The sequence below is a fragment of the Oncorhynchus nerka genome, unplaced genomic scaffold (assembly GCF_034236695.1).
Source record: "Oncorhynchus nerka isolate Pitt River unplaced genomic scaffold, Oner_Uvic_2.0 unplaced_scaffold_1904, whole genome shotgun sequence".
Taxonomy (NCBI): domain Eukaryota; kingdom Metazoa; phylum Chordata; class Actinopteri; order Salmoniformes; family Salmonidae; genus Oncorhynchus; species Oncorhynchus nerka.
Window position 1 is genome coordinate 49,294 of NW_027039420.1, and position 10,251 is coordinate 59,544.

At 38.2% G+C, this 10,251-nt stretch overlaps 1 protein-coding gene across 1 annotated transcript; it reads right to left on the minus strand.

The window, feature by feature from the left end:
• Positions 1-452: 452 nt before the first annotated feature.
• On the minus strand, positions 453-10,046 carry LOC115127463 (epidermal growth factor receptor kinase substrate 8-like protein 2). The gene is made up of 5 exons (XM_065014933.1): positions 9,761-10,046; positions 9,456-9,490; positions 9,176-9,284; positions 1,278-1,409; positions 453-500 (listed from the first exon to the last, which is right to left on the minus strand). Exons 1-5 carry the CDS (start codon positions 9,803-9,805, stop codon positions 453-455), a joined length of 369 nt encoding a protein of 122 aa, XP_064871005.1. The 5' UTR covers positions 9,806-10,046.
• Positions 10,047-10,251: the final 205 nt, after the last annotated feature.

The following is a 10,251-nucleotide window of genomic DNA, read 5'->3' on the forward strand; positions in this document are numbered from 1 at the left end:
CATACCATGAGGTAACTGATGCCATAGAAACACAGAGACATACAGCATGCCTCAATGACATGGTACATATGACCATAGAAACACAGAGACATACAGGATGCCTCAATGCAGTAACTGATGATTCTGGCTTATTGTGGGTGTGGTTTTCAGTTACTTATTTTTGGCAACCCATAACACCCGATGACCAGGAGTGAATGTCAAACCTAGTAACTGTTTGCAATGATTTATATCTTATGGTGTTGGCATTTTCAGGTAGGTCATGAAAAGATAAATAATAATATCCAGGTTTGAAAACACTCAATCTAAATGGGTGGGCTGCGATAACACCATGAGGTAACTGATGACCAGGTCATGATTGGGGGCTGGGCCCACCATGATAACCCATGCCTGATGACCAGGCTGTAAGAGACTCACAGTCTTTGGACCAGGCTCATGTCAAAGCTCTGACCCCTCTACCTAGAGAGCTGGAGGGAGAGGTTGGGCTGTAAGGGCTGGCCAGCCTGGCGATAACACCACGTTACACACACACAGGAGACAGAGAGGAAGACATGTGGAAGGATGTTATAATGAATGAATGAATTAATTGGATTTATACAGTGCTTTTCCAGATGCTGACTAACACACTATGTGGAAGGATGTTGTCAGGGGAAACAGGTTTAACATTCCAATTTTAAAACAGCTTACAGGATGTACTGCTTTCTAATTGGTTGGGCTGGTACAGTATGGAGGAGGGGCTGGTACAGTATGGAGGAGGGGCTGGTACAGTATGGAGGAGGGGCTGGTACAGTATGATGGTGTGTGTGTGTGTACAGTATGGAGGAGGGGCTGGTAGCATGATGGTGTGTGTGTGTGTACAGTATGGAGGAGGGGCTGGTAGCATGATGGTGTGTGTGTGTGTACAGTATGGAGGAGGGGCTGGTAGCATGATGGTGTGTGTGTGTGTACAGTATGGAGGAGGGGCTGGTAGCATGATGGTGTGTGTGTGTGTGTACAGAATTAAAGGTCTGCACACTGAATTTATGAGTGTAAAACATCATGTTTGTATTTGTATGTTGTGGTGTGTGTTTGTGTGTATGTGTGCGTGTTTGAGTGTATGTGTGCGTGCATACATGTGTGTTTGTGTGTGTGGTGTGTGTTTGTGTGTATGTGTGCGTTTTTGAGTGTATGTGTACGTGCATACATATGTGTGTGTGTGTGTGGTGTGTGTTTGTGTGTATGTGTGTGTGTTTGTGTGTATGTGTGCGTGCATACATATGTGTGTGTGTGTGTAATGTTACCTGGCTATAGAGGGGTTCAGCCATGCCGTGTGGTTCCTCCAGTGTGACCACTTCCAGGACGTTGGAGGGGACGTATCCTGATTGGCCGCTCCTGTTCCTCACTTTCCACCACTGTTTATCGTCCTCTATCACCTGCAAGGCCACAATGACATAATATAATAATAATAATAATATAGTAATAATATAATAATAATAATAATAATATAGTAATAATATAATAATAATATAGTAATAATAATATAATAATAATATAATATAATAATGTAGTAATAATAATATAGTAATAATAATAATATAGTAATAATAATATAATAATAATATAATAATAATATAATATAATAATGTAGTAATAATAATATAGTAATAATATAATAATAATAATATAGTAATAATAATAATATAGTAATAATATAATAATATAATAATAATAATAATATAATAATATAATAATATAATAATATAGTAATAATAATATAGTAATAATACAATAATGATAATATCGTAATAATATAATAATAATATAATAATAAATCATATTATAATAATAATATAATAATAATAATAATAATATAGTACTAATATAATAATAATATAGTACAGTATGGAGGATAATATAATAATAATATAGTAATATTATAATAATAATATAATGGGGTACTAATATAATAATAATATAGTACTAATATAATAATAATATAGTACTAATATAATAATAATATAGTAATATTATAATAATAATATAATATAGTACTAATATAATAATAATATAGTACTAATATAATAATAATATAGTAATAATATAATAATAATATAGTAATATTATAATAATAATATAATATAGTACTAATATAATAATAATATAATATAATAATAATAATAATATAGTAATAATATAATAATAATAATAATAATATTATAATAATAATATAATAATAATAAATAATATTATAATAATAATAAATATAGTAATAATATAATAATAATAATATAGTAATAATAATATAGTAATAATAATATAATAACAATAATATATAATAATAATATAGTAATAATAATATAGTAATAATATAATAATAATAATAATATAATAATAATAATATAATAATAATAATATAGTAATAATAATATAGTAATAATATAATAATAATAATAATATAGTAATAATAATATAGTAATAATAATATAATATAATAATAATATAATAATAATATAGTAATAATATATTATAATAATAATATAGTAATAATATAATAATAATAATAAATATAGTAATAATAATATAATAATAATAATATAATAATAATAATATAGTAATAATAATATAGTAATAATATAATAATAATAATAATATAGTAATAATAATATAGTAATAATATAATAATAATAATAATATAGTAATAATAATATAATAATAATAATAATAATAATAATAATATAATAATAATATAGTAATAATAATATAGTAATATATATAATAATAATAATAATATATAATAATAATATAGTAATAATAATATAATAATAATAATATAATAATAATAATATAATAATAATATAGTAATAATATAATAATAATATAGTAATAATAATATAGTAATAATATAGTAATAATATAATAATAATAATATAATAATAATATATAATAATAATATAATAATAATAATATAATAATATAGTAATAATAATATAATAATAATAATATAATAATAATAATAATAATAATATAGTAATAATAATATAATAATATAATAATATAGTAATAATAATATAATAATAATAATAATAATAGTAATAATAATATAATAATAATAATATAATAATATAATAATAATAATATAATAATAATAATATAATAATAATAATATTATAATAATAATAATGATAACACTGATAATAATAATATAATAATGATTGTATTTATATCTCAACACCACAAGGACGATGCAGGTGAAGTTTAGTCTGTAGTTAGGCCTCCTAATTGTCCCTAGAATTTCTAAGCAACAGCTGGAGGCAGGGCTTTCTCCTATAGAGCTCCATTTTTATGGAACGGTCTGCCTACCCATGTCAGAGACCCAAACTCGGTCTCAACCTTTAAGTCTTTACTGAAGACTCATCTCTTCAGTGGGTCATATGATTGAGTGTAGTCTCCCCCAGGAGTGGGAGGTGAACAGAAAGGCTCTGGAGCAACGAACCGCGCTTGCTGTCTCTGCCGGGCCGGTTCCCCTCTTTCCACTGGGATTCTCTGCCTCTAACCCTATTACAGGGGCTGAGTCACTGGCTTACTGGGGCTCTCTCATGCCGTCCCTGGAAGGGGTGCGTCACCTGAGTGGGTTGATTCACTGATGTGGTCATCCTGTCTGGGTTGGCGCCCCCCTTGGGTTGTGCCATGGTGGAGATCTTTGTGGGCTATACTCAGCCTTGTCTCAGGATGGTAAGTTGGTGGTTGAAGATATCCCTCTAGTGGTGTGGGGGCTGTGCTTTGGCAAAATGGGTGGGGTTATATCCTTCCTGTTTGGCCCTGTCCGGGGGTGTCCTCGGATGGGGCCACAGTGTCTCCTGACCCCTCCTGTCTCAGCCTCCAGTAATTATGCTGCAGTAGTTTGTGTCGGGGGGCTAGGGTCAGTTTGTTATATCTGGAGGACTTCTCCTGTCCTATTCGGTGTCCTGTGTGAATCTAAGTGTGCGTTCTCTAATTCTCTCCTTCTCTCTTTCTTTCTCTCTCTCGGAGGACCTGAGCCCTAGGACCATGCCCCAGGACTACCTGACATGATGACTCCTTGCTGTCCCCAGTCCATCTGACCGTGCTGCTGCTCCAGTTTCAACTGTTCTGCCTTATTATTATACGACCATGCTGGTCATTTATGAACATTTGAACATGTTGGCCATGTTCTGTTATAATCTCCACCCGGCACAGCCAGAAGAGGACTGGCCACCCCACATAGCCTGGTTCCTCTCTAGGTTTCTTCCTAGGTTTTGGCCTTTCTAGGGAGTTTTTCCTAGCCACCGTGCTTCTACACCTGCATTGCTTGCTGTTTGGGGTTTTAGGCTGGGTTTCTGTACAGCACTTTGAGATATCAGCTGATGTACGAAGGGCTATATAAATACATTTGATTTGATTTGATTAGTACTGTAGGTTATTTATCTTTAAATGCAGCAGCACTTTCTTAAACTAATTACTTAATGTATTCAATTTGTATAACAATTCTGTGATCAATTTGACTAATTGGTTTTAGGTTAAGATTTCGGAAATATTTTCAGCATTATTTTCACGATAGCTCACATTTTTCATCTGCATAGGAACAGAATGAACAGAATAGGCGTCCCCATTCAACACAATAATTGGTGGACTGGCGGGCCATTGCAAGTGTACCCATAGGAGCAAAGCAGGAAGTAAAAGCAGGAAGTGTACCCATCAATATGTGCTGTGATTTGTTTAATTCAACTCAACTGACATCACAAAACATACATCCCATTGAATGAGACACATCAGTTAAAATAATTTGAATGAACAATCTACATTACCATGGAAATGATTGCATCACAATAACAGGCAGCCATTGTCGAGTGTACCCGTGAGTTAACCAGTCAAATTGCCAGGGTTAGGGGTTCCAAGCCAATGTAGAGTTGGCAGGTAGCCTAGTGGTTAGAGCGTTGGGCTGGGCAGTAGGTAGCCTAGTGGTTAGAGCGTTGGGCCGGGCGGCAGGTAGCCTAGTGGTTAGATTGTTTGGCCGGGCAGTAGGTAGCCTAGTGGTTAGAGCGTTGGGCTGGGCAGTAGGTAGCCTAGTGGTTAGAGCGTTGGGCCGGGCAGCAGGTAGCCTAGTGGTTAGAGCGTTGGGCCGGGCGGCAGGTAGCCTAGTGGTTAGATCGTTGGGCTGGGCAGTAGGTAGCCTAGTGGTTAGATCGTTTGGCCGGGCAGTAGGTAGCCTAGTGGTTAGAGCGTTGGGCTGGGCAGTAGGTAGCCTAGTGGTTAGAGCGTTGGGCCGGGCGGCAGGTAGCCTAGTGGTTAGAGCGTTGGGCTGGGCAGTAGGTAGCCTAGTGGTTAGAGCGTTGGGCTGGGCAGAAGGTAGCCTAGTGGTTAGAGCATTGGGCTGGGCAGTAGGTAGCCTAGTGGTTAGAGCATTGGGCCAGTAACCGAAAGGTTGCTAGATCGAATCCTCGAGCTGGCAAGGTAAAAATCTGTCGTTCTGCCCCTGAATAAGGCAGTTAACCCACTGTTCCCTGGTAGGCTGTCATTGTAAATAAGAATTTGTTCTTAATTAACTGACTTCATTTTAAGAATGTGAAATGTCAGAATAATAGTAATAAGAGAATTATTTATTTCAGCTTTTATTTCTTTCATCACATTCCCAGTGGGTCAGAAGTTGACATACACTCAATTAGTATTTGGTAGCATTGCCTTTAAATTGTTTAACTTTGGTGAAACGTTTCGGGTAGCCTTCCACAAGCTTCCCACAATAAGTTGGGTGAAGTTTGGCCCATTCCTCCTGACAGAGCTGGTGTAACTGAGTCAGGTTTGTTGGCCTCCTTGCTCGTACACGCTTTTTCAGTTCTGCACACACATTTTCTATAGGATTGAGGTCATGGCTTTGTGATGGCCACTCCAATACCTTGACTTTGTTGTCCTTAAGCCATTTTGCCACAACTTTGGAAGTATGCTTGGGTTCATTGTCCATTTGGAAGACCCATTTGTCACCAAGCTTTAACACTCATGACTGATGTCTTGAGATGTTGCTTCAATATATCCACATAATTTTCATTCCTTATGATGCTATCTATTTTGTGAAGTGCACCAGTCCCTCCTGCCCCAAAGAACCACCACAACATGATGCTGCCACCCCCGTGCTTCACGGTTGGGACGGTGTTCTTCGGCTTGCAAGCCTCCCCCTTTTCCCCCAAACAAAACGATGGTCATTATGGTCAAACAGTTCTACTTTAGTTTTATCAGACGAGGACATTTCTACAAAAAGTACGATCTTTGTCCCCATGTGCAGTTGCAATCCGTAGTCTGGATTTTTATGGCAGTTTTGGAGCAGTGGTTTCTTCCTTGCTGAGCGGACTTTCAGGTTATGGCAATATAGACCTTGTTTAACTGTGGATATAGATACTTTTGTACCTGTTTCCTCCAGCATCTTCACAGGGTCCTTTGCTGTTGTTCTGGGATTGATTTGCACTTTTTGCACCAAAGTACGTTCATCTGTAGGAGACAGAAAGCGTCTCCTTCCTGAGCGGTATGATGGCTGTGTGGTCCCATGGTGTTTATACTTGCGTACTATTGTTTGTACAGATGAACGTGGTACCTTCAGACGTTTGGAAATTGCTCCCAAGGATGAACCAGACTTGTGGAGGTCTACAATTTTTTTTCTGAAGTCTTGGCTGATTTCTTTTGATTTTCCAATGATGTCAAGCAAAAGAGGCACTGAGTTTGAAGGTAGGCCATGAAATACATCCACAGGTACATCTCCAATTGACTCAAATTATGTCAATTAGCCTATCAGATGCTTCTAAAGCCATGACATAATTTCCTGGAATTTTCCAAGCTGTTTAAACAATTGTTGGAAAAATGACTTGTGTCATGCACAAAGTAGATGTCCTAACCGACTTGCCAAAACTATAGTTTGTTAACAAGAAATGTGTGGAGTGATTAAAAAACACGTTTTAAATACTCCAACCTAAGTGTATGTAAACTTCCGACTTCAACTGTAGATGTCGTACCTCTACCACCTCGTCCTGCAGTACTGACAGTATTATAATATAGATGTCGTACCTCCAGCACCTCGTCCTGCAGTACTGACAGTATTATAATATAGATGTCGTACCTCCACCACCTCGTCCTGCAGTACTGACAGTATTATAATATAGAGTACCTCCACCACCTCGTCCTGCAGTACTGACAGTATTATAATATAGACCTACCTCCACCACCTCGTCCTGCAGTACTGACAGTATTATAATATAGATGTCGTACCTCCACCACCTCGTCCTGCAGTACTGACAGTATTATAATATAGATGTCGTACCTCCACCACCTCGTCCTGCAGTACTGACAGTATTATAATATAGATGTCGTACCTCTAGCACCTCGTCCTGCAGTACTGACAGTATTATAATATAGATGTCATACCTCTACCACCTCGTCCTGCAGTACTGACAGTATTATAATATAGATGTCGTACCTCTAGCACCTCGTCCTGCAGTACTGACAGTATTATAATATAGATGTCGTACCTCTAGCACCTCGTCCTGCAGTACTGACAGTATTATAATATAGATGTCGTACCTCTACCACCTCGTCCTGCAGTACTGACAGTATTATAATATAGATGTCGTACCTCCACCACCTCGTCCTGCAGTACTGACAGTATTATAATATAGATGTACCTCTAGCACCTCGTCCTGCAGTACTGACAGTATTATAATATAGATGTCATACCTCTACCACCTCGTCCTGCAGTACTGACAGTATTATAATATAGATGTCGTACCTCTAGCACCTCGTCCTGCAGTACTGACAGTATTATAATATAGATGTCGTACCTCTAGCACCTCGTCCTGCAGTACTGACAGTATTATAATATAGATGTCGTACCTCTAGCACCTCGTCCTGCAGTACTGACAGTATTATAATATAGATGTCGTACCTCCACCACCTCGTCCTGCAGTACTGACAGTATTATAATATAGATGTCGTACCTCTAGCACCTCGTCCTGCAGTACTGACAGTATTATAATATAGATGTCATACCTCTACCACCTCGTCCTGCAGTACTGACAGTATTATAATATAGATGTCGTACCTCTAGCACCTCGTCCTGCAGTACTGACAGTATTATAATATAGATGTCGTACCTCTAGCACCTCGTCCTGCAGTACTGACAGTATTATAATATAGATGTCTACCACCCTCTCCACCACCTCGTCCTGCAGTACTGACAGTATTATAATATAGATGTCGTACCTCCACCACCTCGTCCTGCAGTACTGACAGTATTATAATATAGATGTCGTACCTCTAGCACCTCGTCCTGCAGTACTGACAGTATTATAATATAGATGTCATACCTCTACCACCTCGTCCTGCAGTACTGACAGTATTATAATATAGATGTCGTACCTCCAGCACCTCGTCCTGCAGTACTGACAGTATTATAATATAGATGTCGTACCTCCAGCACCTCGTCCTGCAGTACTGACAGTATTATAATATAGATGTCGTACCTCCAGCACCTCGTCCTGCAGTACTGACAGTATTATAATATAGATGTCGTACCTCTAGCACCTCGTCCTGCAGTACTGACAGTATTATAATATAGATGTCGTACCTCCAGCACCTCGTCCTGCAGTACTGACAGTATTATAATATAGATGTCGTACCTCCAGCACCCAGTCCTGCACCTGACCTAGATGTTAGTTGTAACCTCACCACCTCGTCCTGCAGTACTGACAGTATTATAATATAGATGTCGTACCTCTACCACCTCGTCCACCACCTCGTCCTGCAGTACTGACAGTATTATAATATAGATGTCGTACCTCTACCCTCCACCACCTCGTCCTGCAGTACTGACAGTATTATAATATAGATGTCTACCCAGCACCTCGTCCTGCAGTACTGACAGTATTATAATATAGATGTCGTACCTCCACCACCTCGTCCTGCAGTACTGACAGTATTATAATATAGATGTCGTACCTCCACCACCTCGTCCTGCAGTACTGACAGTATTATAATATAGATGTCGTACCTCCAGCACCTCGTCCTGCAGTACTGACAGTATTATAATATAGATGTCGTACCTCCACCACCTCGTCCTGCAGTACTGACAGTATTATAATATAGATGTCGTACCTCTACCACCTCGTCCTGCAGTACTGACAGTATTATAATATAGATGTCGTACCTCTACCACCTCGTCCTGCAGTACTGACAGTTCGTTGGCGTTGCGGGCCACAAAGTGGTAGCAGATCTTAGCATATTTACGGGACGAGGACGCCAGACCATTGTAGGACCTGAGACAGGAGACAAACACCAAACAGTCTTAACATGTGTACAGATTACAATGCAGCTCAAGAAACAACAAAGTTAAATCAAATTAAATAAAAAGAAGTAACAATGAGAAAAGTAGCAGTGTAATTAGTTGTAATGTAGAATCACATTAACTAGAAATATCATAAACTGACCCATTTGATGAGCTGGAAGACTGGGTTCCAAAAAACTGAAAATGAGAGGATTTTATTATCATTGTAAAGTGATTATATGGACTGGTACTGTGTGTGTCTGACTATCCTAACACCCTGTGCTCCAACTATTCAAACCTGTTTCATAAAACATCATTTGCAAACCAAGAAGAGCTTATGAGCGAGAAGAAATGTCACTGAAGAAATGTAAACAAACAAATGAAGAACTAACAGAGGTCTACTATAAGGACTGAAACGGACAGCAGTCCAAAAATTACTACAGCTGTTTTCCTACTGATCAATCTCACCTCTTCTGACTTGTGTGGGGACATGGGGTGGGACATGAAGGACATGGGAGGTTCCCCTAATCCCTCTGTCTCCCATGGGGAGGTCCTGAACAGCTCAGCTGGGGGCTCCCACCCGTTCCTGAACTTTGGGAAGTAGGTAGAGGCACACAGGTCCCGTGGCCAGTCCGCTCTGGAGTAAACACAGAGACAACCAGGGTTGTAGTGGAGGGTAAACAGAGACAACCAGGGTTGTAGTGGAGGGTAAACAGAGACAACCAGGGTTGTAGTGGAGGGTAAACAGAGACAACCAGGGTTGTAGTGGAGGGTAAAAAGAGACAACCAGGGTTGTAGTGGAGGGTAAACAGAGACAACCAGGGTTGTAGTAGAGGGTAAACACAGAGACAACCAGGGTTGTAGTAGAGGGTAAACACAGAGACAACCAGGGTTGTAGTGGAGGGTAAACAGAGACAACCAGGGTTGTAGTGGAGGGTAAACACAGAGACAACCAGGGT

Coding starts and splice junctions, on each gene's coding strand:
- LOC115127463 (XM_065014933.1), bottom strand. CDS start 9,805: ATGTCCTTCATGTCCCACCCCATGTCCCCACACAAGTCAGAAGAG. Junction 1,410..9,175: donor TGCAGGACGAGGTGGTAGAG/GTACGACATCTA, acceptor GTGGCCTTGCAG/GTGATAGAGGACGATAAACA. Junction 501..1,277: donor CTGAACCCCTCTATAGCCAG/GTAACATTACAC, acceptor TGTTATCGCCAG/GCTGGCCAGCCCTTACAGCC.